We start from the raw sequence: 12,049 nt of genomic DNA, 5'->3' as shown, positions 1-12,049 counted from the left end.
GGAAATGGCCAAGGGGAGAAGGGGCAGTACTGGTACATGAGGTGCAAATGGCTGGGTCTGCAAGGGTGCAGGGCCCTAGGGAAGGGGCAAGGGGCAAGGGGGCGCGTGGGCCTTGGGAAGAGGCTGGAGCCTCCTGCTGGTAGCACTGCTGGGCAGAATCCAGCCAGGCAGAAAGGAGAGAGGCACCATGGAGGCAGGAGCAAGGCACAGGGCCAGGAAGGGCGGAGCGACTCGAGGGCTGAAAGCAGGAGCCCAGGAACGAGGGCTGGTCCCTCTGAGCCAATGCTTGGGAGACTGGCCTGGCCTCACCCTGCGCTTGCTGGAGGCAGGAAACTCGTTTGGGCCACTGTGGGGTCGGGAAGAGGCTGGGCCGGGGATTTCTGCGCCTTCCCCTCCTGGAATCTCCAAGGCCCCAGAGATATTCGAGCTGGGATTTCCACTGGTTTCCATGAGTCATCGTCTCCCCAACACACGCCCCAGGATCAAAGCCTCCTTCCTCCCAGCCGGGTCTCAATGGCAGCGAACCTCCCAGAGAAGGCTGTCCCCTGGGCGGAACGTGTGTCCCTCTCAGACTCCTGGGGCCAGGCTACTTCCCCAGCAGACTGTCGTGGGTGGCACCAAGTCTCCTCCCCTAGACTCCTCAAACTCCAGGCTGGCCCTTGTCGCCCCACAGGATTCCCAAGCCGGTGCACCTCCTCCCTTAGACGCTGGGGACTGGGACCATGACTGCTCCTGCCCCGATGGGCCAAGAACAGGTGCACGGGTGGTCCTGAGGCCCCGCGGCCCTCCACACGTGCACGTACAGGCCCAGGCCCGTTGGGGCGCTGCCAACAAACTGCTTGGCACTCCACCCCCACCCTCGCAGCCACTTGGGCCCCTTCCCTAGACGTCAATCACCGCGGCACTGGGTCAAAACCTAGCGGGGACCAGGTGAGGCACACACCTGATGTCCGGGTAGCTCCAGATGAGCCTCTCCAGGTGGGGCCTGATGTTGTCTTTATTCGTCTCCCCCAGGATATCGGCCACGCACAGGATGGCCGTGCCCAGCCACGTGGCCTTAGAGCCCTACGGAGACAGGGTGGCAGGTACAGGGCAGGACTTTCCTCCACGGGACACAGCACGGGAGGCCCCTGGCTGCCCCTGCCCACAGCCCTCCACGGGGCACCTCTCAGCCCTGTGCAGCCCCTCCTCAGGGCTCATCCGCCACGCACTGTTCCTCTCCCTCCCCACCACGCAATGGGCAGAGGATTCTTCCTTCTCAGTCCACGTGGGAAAACCGTGTCTGGCCCAGGCAGTGCTGCGGGAAGTCCCACAGGCCAGGCAACCAACAGCCCAGCAACGGGGGGAGCGGGATGTTTATCACCTTCAAGTCTCGGCCCACCAGATGTGTCTGTGACCCTGGTCCCTTCCCCCACAGACCCACAACTGGTACGCAAATGTTTACAAAGCGACGTGCAAACTGGCTCCGTCCAAGCTCTGCCTGCTGCCTAGCCCCTCCTCCCACCTGGTGGAGGGGGGCACTGCGCTAGGGCCCTTTGAATCCGTCCCCACTTTGGGGGCACTGATGGAGGGGCTGCGGGCAGGACACCCCGCGTGGAGGTGCTCTGAGGCAGGCGGGCACTGCTCCTACCAGGCCTCGGAATGTGTCATCAATGGCCTTTGCATCGAGGCTCATCCTCTGGGAGGCGGTCACACGCTTGCTGCCCCGGAACCGCTCACACGGCCTCAGTGCCTGTGCCAGGTACTCGCGGACCACGTAGCGGTGCAGCTCGTGCAGAGTCTCCTGGGTGGGCCCGGGTGGGGGTCAGCTGGGGCGGTGCTCTGAACTCGCTCCAGCTGTGGCCCCCACGTTTCCCACACTCCGGAGTCCTGCCACACCTGTGCACATGGCGGGGTCACATGTGACAGACGACGGGCAAAGGCCACGACCTTGTCCATGACAGGCTGCAGCGTGTCCTCTGTCAGCCAGGACTTGCTGCACACAACCCTGAACAGAGGCTGTGGGGCCAAGAGAAAAGAGTCTTCCCACCCTGTGCTTTCCACCACCACACTCTCCTCCCCTCCCCACATGGAGCCTGGTCCCTCCTGGCAGGCCCCGTTCATATACAGCAACAATCTGTCACCAGGAGGGCACTTTGGGCTGCTACCTGGTCTCTTCTCCACCAGATTCCCTTGTACCATCTCCTCTCCATTCGGGATCTAGGTCACTAGGCCTATGCTAGGAATTGCTCCCAGGGTGTGCCCTGGGCCTCCAGGTGCCAGTGAGAGCCGAGGTCTGGTTTCTTGGACATACCCTTGGCTCACACCCACGTGGGGTTGGGTCGTCAACCCTGAGAGGTAGAGACTGTCCCTGTTCAGCTGGGAACTTGCCTGGGTCCTCTCTCATTCCCCACACACAGCACTGAAATGGCCCCTGGAGTTACATGGACACTGTGACCTGCTGCGCATGGAAAGCGAGCAGAGACAGGTAGGCTTCGAAGGTCTGGGGCGGGGCGGGGAGTCCGTCCCAATCACCTGTGCATCGCGCTGCAAGACCTGGAGCAACTGCTTCTGGAAGCTGCAGATGGCTGCTGCCAGGGGCTGTTGCAGCTCGTCAAAGGCTCCCGGGAACGTGGCTGGGAGACTGGTCCTGGGGAGGGGCCAGGACAGGTGAAGGGGCACAGGCTGGGTACCGTGCCAACTGAATTCACTTAGACTACAATGTGAAGGTCAGCCTTGGGGCCACGCTGTATCTTGGGGGCAGAGACAAATGAGGAGACAGCACCGAAGCCCAAGGGCCAATCATAGAAAGTTTAGTGGAGGGGCGTGGCCCAACCCAGGGCAGACCTCCCCTCTGGCAGCTTTGTACTGAGCCCACCATCCTCCTTGATGACAAGCAGTGGAGAATGGCTGGCACAGGTAGGACTCTCCTTTTCAGCCTCATAATTGTCCCCCCCCCCCCACCAAGGTGACCACGTCCTCATTTCACTGTTGAGGAAACTGAGGCCTAGGCTGTTGCCAGTTTCCATAACCCAGGAACACAGGAGGACAGGTGGGGGTTCTCTCAGGGGAAGGGCCCAGACCCGCCTTCACAGGAGGCTCCCTGCCTGTGCCACCCCTGATGGAGATGCCTGGGACTCAAGCGCGTCCCCCTTCTGCCGCCGCCTTCCCTGCGCTCGCCCGCCCCCTGCTGGCCGCGCCTGGGAGTGCCGGACGCCGAGACCCACCTCAGCTCCTCACAGGCGTTGATGTAGGCGCCCAGGTACGGCTCGCTCACGGCCTCCGACTCCACACAAGCCTTTTCAAAACTGGGGACGGGGGGCGCCAAGTTCATGGGGACCTAGCCCTTCCCCATCTCAAGGTCCCCACCCGACCTCTTGCCTTGGGATGGGGTCGCTCCCTTCCAGTGCTCACACCTGGCTCCTGGCCCGGGCCCTTTCCCCAGTACCTGAGCACGAAGAGGCCGAACGCCCTCGCGCAGATCCTCAAGGTGGTGGCCTCCAGCCGCGCCGAGACAGCGCGGGCCGCCTCCACGTGCTGCTCCACGAGCTGCGAGCATGGGACGTGCTCAGCGCCTGTCCTCCCCCTGTCTGGTCCACCGATGTCCCCAGCCCAACTCGCTCTCTCGGCTTCTTCCAGGTGCTCCCGCAGCCCGGGGAGCCAACCCTCCCCACCCCTACACGTGCCAGCCACCTGCCGAGCCAGGAATGTTCTCCACTGCTCCCTGCCCCGCCCAGCGCCCTGGGGGCCCAGATTGCGCCCCCCTGAAATGGGGAGGGAGGCCAGGACTGGAATTCGCCCCAAGCCCGAAGCCAGACCCCACACACATCCACCCCTCGGCCCTGCGTTGGGTCGCACCATGTGCACATCACTGGACAGCGGACTGTGGTAGAGGCCCTCCAGTATGTCAGGGGCCTCAGCAGCCTCCCAGCACCTCTGCTCCAGCCGCAGGATGTTTTCGAAGCAGCTGGTGATCTTCGTCTGTGCAGGGAGCAGGGGCGCAGTGAGGCCCTGGCAGGTAGGTGGACCTCCCGGGGGATGTCCAGAGCTCTCTGGGGCAAAGGCCCCGCTACAGGGACATAGGCCCGCAGGCCGGCACCCCTAGGGGCAACCTTGATGTGTGCATTACCTTTCCAAGGCGACCCAGGGCACCTTCCAGCAGTCCATTAGAGCCCTCAGCTTGGCTCCACCCCTTCAGCCCCGCCCCTCTGGTCTGGCCACACCCCTGCTGTCCAGACCTGCCCCCTCCAAGCTGGCCCAGCTTAGTCCTCACCTCCAGGAATCTGGCATAGTCGTTCTCTAGTCGCTCCCACACGTCGGGTGGCAGCAGCGGAGGCAGAGGCTCTGAGGGGAGTGGCAGGTCTGGAGCACCCAGTAAGTCAGAACTGGGAGGCAGGACACGGGCTTGAGGACCTGGGCAGGCTCCCATCCCACAAAGGGCAGCAGCTGCCCCCCGCAATTACCCTGGGGCCTGGCTCAAATCCTGACACTCTCCCCACAGGGCTCCTGAACCTGGGCCATGTACACACACTCACACACACACACACACCCACACACACACAGGCCTGCCTCCAAGGTCCTTTGCCATACTCCCTCCCAGAAGCTTCTGAGTGCTCCATTTCCTGGCACTCCTCACAACCAGCTGTGTGAGGATGAGGGCATGTAGTCGGCTGTCCAGATGAACCTGGGGGCCAGGCTGCCTGGATGGTGACCTCTGCCCTCATGGTGGAGGTCACCCAAGACTGGGCTCTAGGCCTCTGCTCCCACCAACCTCACCATCAGCACCACAGAGCTCAGGGACCTGCCGCCACTAGCCCACCCCAGGAAGGCCCTCAGACGACAGGTACCTGCCTTAGCCACAGGACAAGTGAACAGGTTAGGGGCCTCTGGGCCCCTTCCTCCAGCAGACCCTCCTGCCGGTGGAGGTGGGAGGGCTCTTACCAGGGGAGGAGGGGGACATCCATCGCCACGTCACAGCGCAGAGTGCAGGCTCCTAGCAGCCTGTGCCTTGCACAAAGATTCCAATCCAAAGGGGGTGGATGGGGATGAAATTCAGCGCACACTAAGTGCTATGAATGCCAGCCTGTGTCCTACCAGGAGGGTTGCCCTTTTCTATTCACCCAAAGGTACTGAGCAGAAGAGGACACACCTTCTAACTGGTCCCTCTGCCCTACTGGGACCCTGGCCTCAAATGTTTCCCACCTTGGGAAACTTGCCTGCAAGTGACCACTTAGGAAACCCAGAGATGGAAGTGCACCATGGCCTTCCCCACTGCCCCCAACCCAGAAATGAGCATGTGTGTGTGTGTGTGTGTGTGTGTGTGTGTGTGTACAGGCCCGGGGGAATGTCCGGGACTGAGTCACCAGGCCCCACCCCAAAAGAGAAGGGAGAAGGAAGATGCTCTGTGATGGCCCGGGGTCCTGAAGGCCTCCCCAAACCCAGGGCGGTAGTGCCAGCCCATTCCGGTCCCGTGGCCCTCCCGCCTGTAACCTCACCTGCTGTAGACGTTGGCGGCCCAATCCAGCAGGACATAGGGCTGCTCGCAGCCACCGGGGTCCTGCGCGAGCTCCCGGAGGCGCTGGGCCACCGCGCGGTGGAAGGCTTGCAGGTAGGTCTCCCATGCTGGGAAGCCGGCGGACGCGTATGCTGGCTGCACGTCCCTCCACACCTTCTGCAGGTCGCTTCGGACCAAGCGGCCGAGTTCGGCCAGGAGCAGCGCCAAGTGCGAAGGGCCCTCGGCTTCCCCTGGAGCCTCGCTCACAGCTACGCTTTGCACGCGCTCCTGTGCACTCCGCTGCACCGCGTCCTCCCAGCGCTGGCGCCAGCGGCGCGGCCTGCACAGTAAGTCGCCGTCTGCGGAGGACACCGGGTGGGCCTCCTCCTCGGCGCGCACCACGCGGGCTAGCTCGCTGAGCGTAGCGCAGTCTACGCCGTCTGGTCCGAGCGTCTCACGCACAATGGCACCGATCTCCGCAGCCAGCCTGTCGTAATACTGGCAGAGGTCCATGACACGTCGCGGGAAACCCGTGGGGTCCTGCCCAAAGGCCTTGGCGGCCAGCAGCCCCTTCTCTAGGCGCTGTAGCTGTTCGAAGGCAGCCAGCAGCTGCCGTTCAATGATGAGGTCGGCCACGGATTTGCTTTCTGCAGGGGACAGGAGTCTATGTGAGCAGAGAGGGAGCCAGGACCTCGGCCAGAACTAAGGTGTGTAGTCCTTCTGCCACCCACCACTCCACCCACCCCCAACACCACCACCCCCAACACCACCCCTGCCACCACCACCAGGCTGCAGTGGGAGTCAGGGTGAGCCGTGATGCCTGAGCCTGAGTGGAGCTGCCTGTCCCCTGGTCCCAACACCCAACTCAAGACCTGCTCCAGGAACAACACTGCCCCCACTAGCCAAGGACCCTCCCTTGGACTCATGTTTGAAATGGCAGAGCACCAGCTCCCAAGCCTGGCTGAAAACAGCAATTTGGATCAGCAGTGGGGAACAAGATGGAGCCTGAGGCTCCCAGCACTGGCCAGCCCGGGGGTCCCCACACTGGCACCCAGTTCGGCTGAACCAGACCTGGTGACCTTATACGCAGCTCTACTACAGGTCTAATGGGTCAGAGCTCAGTCTAGGTGTTTCCTTCCTTGCCCAGGCTCCTGCCCTAGTGCCCACTTCAGCAGCAGTCCCTGCTCCTTGCACCTCTCTCCAGGCCCAGCAGTCTTCTGCCTCCTGAGCCATACTCCTTCAGAACCCACATCAGTGCTTCCTCCTCTGGGCAGCCACCCAGACCTCCCCTCTAAGCAGCCATAGCCCACCTGTACCCCTGCAACCTCCTGATCAGAGAATGCCAGCGCCTTGCCATAGCCCTGGTATGGGCAGGCCCCCTGCTGTGGAAGGCAGCTTGGGCTGTGCACAGGCCAGAGCTCTTGGAGTCATGCAGATCTGGGTTCAATGCCATCTTCTCTACACTTCTGAACCTCACATCTCATCTCCCCAGTGAGTGCTCACGTGGAGGGTGGAGATGCAACAATAAATTAAGATTCAACAAATAATGATGCCTGCATTGCTATATCGATGACGCTTTTATTTTTTAGTACATTGTAGAATAGCCAGAAGGAAATACCTAGAATGACTGAACCCAACTTTAGCTTGTGATTGCAAAACCTTGTGACTGGCCCCACTTATACCCCCTTACCTGTTTTACAACTTCAGAGTCTTGTGATCACAAGAGACAGTCCCTAATGTTTATTAATGAAGGTACCCTTCCCAAAGCCTGTTCTCTTACTAGACAGAGCTACAGCTAACCAAAACTGGCCTTCCTGCCATGCACAGGGGCTTAAACTTTAACCTATATCTGACCTTTACCACATTAGAATTCTAAAGTCATGCCTAGCATCTGTTAAGGCCACCATTTCCTTAGGAATGTTCTGTGACCAAGCATGTAACCAATCTGCCCGTGCGCAGTGATTAGATCACCTCTAGTGGCATCATCTGCAGCCATTGTGCTCACTATCCTATTTTTCCCCCCACTACACCTATGTTTTCTTTATTTGTTTTTTTATTTTTTTATTGAGAAAAATCTTTACACACACACTTTCTATGTACATTGCCCATCTCTTGAAACTATAAAACTACCAGAATTTTAGACAGGTTTTAGGCTGATGGGCCATTTGTTCTCCTTCCACAGCAATAAACTCTTTCTCCTTTTGAAACCCGGGTGCCATGGATTGGCTGTTATGCACACTGGGCACAGAACAATGCATTTGACCCATATCAGGAGGGACTGGGAGGCCAGGACTCTGCTGCTCCATGGCCTGGCCTCAGATTCCCCCCGTGCTTAGTGCTGTTTGTGAGGTCTTCACCTGATTCTGGTCCCAGTTTTACAGACACAACACCAGGAGATGCCTGCCAGCTGACCCCGTCCAGGCTGCTCAAGGATGCGCGGAGGCTGGGGGCCATCTCAGGAGCAGCGGGACCCTGAACTTCCATGGTAAACACACCCTGATCCAGGGACCATCGGAAGGACCAGTGTAAGTTGGAGCTGCGCCGGAGCAGGCCCAGGTCCTCAGCACTGTCCCTGCCCGAGGCTCGCTGCTTTGCCCAGGAGAAAGCCCGCCGAAGGGTGCCCAGGCTGGGCCGCGCAGTGTCCTCGCAGTGGGCGCCACTCACAGGCCGGGGCTTCCAAGTTGGTGTCGGCTGTTGGGTCGGGTCCTGGGAACTCGGCAACTCAGGGCCAGAGGTCAGTATCCAGGGCAATGGCATCTTGGTGACAGGACAGCTGAGGGTGAAAACAAGACTTAGGAGGCCTGGGGGGCACAGGTGATGCCCGGCCCTAAGGAGCCGACGCAGAAACCCAGGAGAGACCTGTGGGGCCCGGCCGGGCCCAGGGGCTTGATCAGGGAAGGCCTCCTGGAGGAGGCGGCCACCAAGCTGTCAAAAGGGAAATGTCACCAGACAGCACTCATGGCTGGAGCCTTCTTTGGGCCAAGCCCCAGCTGAGTGCTGAGGTGTGGGCAGCCAATGGAAAGCTTTGCTGATACTCCCAACAGGTGCTGCTCCAGATGCCCCCCAACCCTGCCCGACTCCTCATGTGGCCCTCTGGGACAATCTCTGCTGCATGCCCCTCCTCAATAGAATTGGAGGGGGTAGTTAAACATGCAGCTTCTGGGGCTCAGCCCAAACCCACAGCCCATAGATGGGGGGCTGGGCCTGGCAGCCACACCCAGGACTCCCAGGACGTTGGGCTTTTACTGCTAATATGCAGCTGCCACCCCCTTCACCATCCTCCAGAGCCCTTTCTCCCCCACTTTATCCGAAAAAGCCTGTTCTTTCCACTCAGGGAGAAGCACAAGATAAGACCCCCTGTGGGTATCCATCCCCTTCCCTGGACTGTGGCAGAAACAGCAGAGGCAGAGCCCGGGTCAGGCCACAGGGTGACAAGCAAGGTCGCCCCCAGCTTCCCGTGGACAGTAGGAAGGTGGCAGAAAGGGCCCCAGGTCTATATTTAACTTGGGGTTTGGGGAAGACTCCCAATGCTGCCTCCCCCATCCCTAGCCACTGTGTGGTGTTGCCCAGACCCCTACCCCTCAGGGAGTGCAGGGGGGGCCCAAGGGCATGGGGTGCTGGGCAGAGTTTGCCCTCCCCATCCTCCCCACTGCCTGAGCTACCGACGTCTGCTGCCTGGACCCCGACTAGGGCTTCACTCCCACATCCTTCCACCCAGAGGACCCCGGTGTTTCCTTTTCTGACTTTAGGTTAAGCTGGGGCTAGGAGAAAAAGGAACATTCCAGACCTGCTGGCACCTCCCCTTATCCCACTGTGCTTGGAGGATCCAACGATCGAAGGGGGTCATTGACCCAAGATTCTCTGCTCCCTCCCTGCATCACCTTAATTCGAGTATCAGGACAAAGCCAGCCCCCGAATCCTGGGTGACAGTGGACACCAGGCCTGTTTGTCTGGGTGAAATGACGCTCACTAGGGTCAGCCAAAGTCCCCCGTCCTTGGGGCTACAGGAGGACACAGGGAGCAGCTGGAGGGAGGCCCCCCTGAGGGTCCCTGACCACTGCCCTCCCCTGATACCGGGGCACATGGCCCTGCTCCTGACCCCACTCACACACGACAGGGAACACAGGCGCGGGAGCCGCTTATACTGGCCTCCGCTGTCCTCTCTCTTCTGGGGTCCCTCTCAGCACTAGACACATGGTCTGACACCCCAGCAGCGGCGGGAGTGGGGGTGAAGAGAATGGTTCCGGCCGGTAGGCTCCCACTGTGCGCCCGGAAAAGCCCGGCACAGATCAGGTCCACGTGGACCCAGGATTACAGGGTGTCACTCACCCAGTTTCCTAGATGCCGAAACTGGGGCTGAGAGAGGGGTAGGGTCTTGCCTCAGGTCACACAGCTCAGGGGTCCTCCTGGAAATCCAGGAGCCAAGGTTCCCCTGGCCTGTGTCTCCCTGATCACTGTCTGTGGCACCTTTTCTCCCGGCAGAGGGGCCAGGGTGGTGATTCCCAGGTGCCAAGATGGGACCTGGCAACCTCTGGAAGCACTTCTCCCAGGAATCCTAGAGGCAGATTCTGCGGTAAGGAGGGGCAGGTGGGCCGCTGGATCCATTGAAAAGTCACAAGGTTTAGCCACCCCAGGCTGCCTCACCACACTTGTCTTACCAGAGCTGCCCTGAAGGGCCACTGAAGCGCCAGTCAGCCGCTACTCTGCCGGCCACACCCCTCGACCCTGCTCTCAACACCTTCCTAAGCCTTCCTTGACCTTCCCGAAGCACTAACCCAGTGGGACCCTCTCCTGCTTTAAACCCTTACGTGGCACCCTCTGCCCTCAGGCCAAGCCCTGCCACCACCTGGCATTCAGATCCTTCCCTTTCTGGACTGAAGTTTCCCCACCATCCATCTTGGTTCTTCCTGACACCTGAACCCCTCCAGTCTCCTCTCTGTCCCCTGCAAGTCCAGCCTCCCTGCCTCTGCCAAGGCCATGCCCTTTCTGCCTGCTTTCTGTGCTTTCCAAATCTGCCCTAGGTTTCAGGCTCCGGGCATGTGCACCCTCATCTCCAGGGGACTCTTGGCCTGCATGCACCACCTGCCATCACCCATCTGCTCAGCAGCCACTCAGGATCATCCCTGGGGACAGGTTGCCACCTGGCTGGGCCTGGCAGCCTCCCTCTACCCACCTCCTCCCTCTTCATCACCCCGCTGAAGGAGGGGCGAGCCGACCAGCCTGAGCGTCCCCCTCTTCAGCTGCCCTGGCCAGGGCCACGCAGGTGCCTATCAGTCTGAGACCCCTGCTGACTTTGTCACCCAGCATGACCTCTGGCTGATAGGTTAGCTCCCTTTATCCTTCAGACTCTCTGTCCCCAGTGTCCCCACTTTTGAGCTCGGCTCCCTGCCTGGGGCTCAGAGCTGGCTGAGCTTCAAGTCCCTGAACCCCCGGCCCAGGGCCCAATCTCTCTGGCTCAGCTGATGTGCCAGGGTGGGGCAGCGATACCACCCAGCAGATGCGGTCACTGGGAGCTCCTGCCCAGGCCCCCATGAGCTGTCAGACTTGAGCAGCAAGAAGGAAGGAAGCTGTCCCTCCCTTCCTGCCCTCTTCTGCAGCCCCAGTCCTGGAGGCAGGTCACTCCCCCTACCATGACCATCCTCCTGCCCAGCCCATGTCCCCTCCTCTCTCCACCTGCCACCCCCCAATCACCTGACCCCCAACCAGCCACCTAACTGTGTTCTTCCTGACCCCCTTGGATTATCTCCAAAGAGCATCAGGGGCCTCCCGGCAAAGTACACACCTCCCTTGCGGTCGTCCCTTACAACCTGGAAGTCTCTTGGAAATGAGGGCAAAACAAGGGTGTATGTTCTCACCATGGCCACGAACATCTCCCTGGAGGACTTCCCTTCATCATATCCAGCTGTCAAGTCCCTCGAGGCTCAGCAGAAGTTGTTCCTTCTCCAAGAAGCCTTCCCTGATCAGCTAAGCCCCAGCCCACACTCAGCGTCCCATGCCCTGGACCTGGTCCAAGCCTGGGGACTTCTTCTGTGGCTGACAGTCATTTTTAGGGTCTGGGGTGTTTCTGCCACTTGAGGAGGAGCCCCACATGGCAGGATTTTTGCCTGACCCAGCACCCAGCCAGACCAGTACACAGTGAAGACCCCAGGCAGACACATGAGTGAGACTCACGTTTAGTGTGAGCTCATGTGTGTGTCCACATCTTTGTGTGGCTCTGTTTTGCACATCTGTGGCCTGAGTGTGTCTCCCATATGTATGTGACTCTGTGCTTGTGTTTGTGTGCCTCCAAGTGCCTGCAAGAGGTTCTCCCTGTCAATCTGTGATGTCCATCTGTCTATGTGCTTTTGCGTGTGTGTGTGTATCTGTGTGTGTGTGTGTGCGCGTGTTCGCTGCCACCCAAGCTGGCACTCCATCATAGTCAGACTGGGCTCCAAAGCCCTCAGCCTGAAGGCCACTGGCAGACCCAGAATCTTCTGCAGCCCCTGCAGGCCCTGCCCTCCTCCCCCATCCGTCCCACCTGCCAGGAACATACCTGCTAAGTGGATGAGACCCTGGCTCCACAGTAGAAGAGGCTGC

At 60.4% G+C, this 12,049-nt stretch overlaps 1 protein-coding gene across 4 annotated transcripts in view; it reads right to left on the bottom strand.

Annotated features, from left to right (window-relative positions):
- Positions 1-12,049, bottom strand: part of LOC143652245 (exocyst complex component 3-like protein 4) — an 18,265-nt gene extending 6,216 nt beyond the window's left edge. The window contains exons 1-11 of one of the 4 annotated variants that reach the window (XM_077123646.1): positions 12,006-12,049; positions 7,831-8,246; positions 5,475-6,120; positions 4,253-4,364; positions 3,838-3,960; positions 3,428-3,528; positions 3,207-3,287; positions 2,515-2,629; positions 1,879-1,998; positions 1,631-1,783; positions 944-1,065 (exon numbers count right to left, since the gene is read on the bottom strand). In XM_077123646.1, the coding sequence (XP_076979761.1) occupies positions 944-1,065; positions 1,631-1,783; positions 1,879-1,998; positions 2,515-2,629; positions 3,207-3,287; positions 3,428-3,528; positions 3,838-3,960; positions 4,253-4,364; positions 5,475-6,120; positions 7,831-8,230 (1,973 nt within the window). In that variant the 5' untranslated portion in view covers positions 8,231-8,246; positions 12,006-12,049. Of the gene's footprint in view, positions 1-943; positions 1,066-1,630; positions 1,784-1,878; positions 1,999-2,514; positions 2,630-3,206; positions 3,288-3,427; positions 3,529-3,837; positions 3,961-4,252; positions 4,365-5,474; positions 6,121-7,830; positions 8,247-11,328; positions 11,970-12,005 lie in introns of those variants that run through there. The other 3 variants (XM_077123645.1, XM_077123647.1, XM_077123648.1) reach the window with 3 other exon arrangements.

Source organism: Tamandua tetradactyla, chromosome 12 (genome assembly GCF_023851605.1).
Source record: "Tamandua tetradactyla isolate mTamTet1 chromosome 12, mTamTet1.pri, whole genome shotgun sequence".
In the NCBI taxonomy this organism is placed as follows: Eukaryota; Metazoa; Chordata; class Mammalia; order Pilosa; family Myrmecophagidae; genus Tamandua; species Tamandua tetradactyla.
The sequence above is the reverse complement of the archived record's forward strand: the minus strand, read 5'-3'. Positions and strand labels throughout refer to the sequence as shown.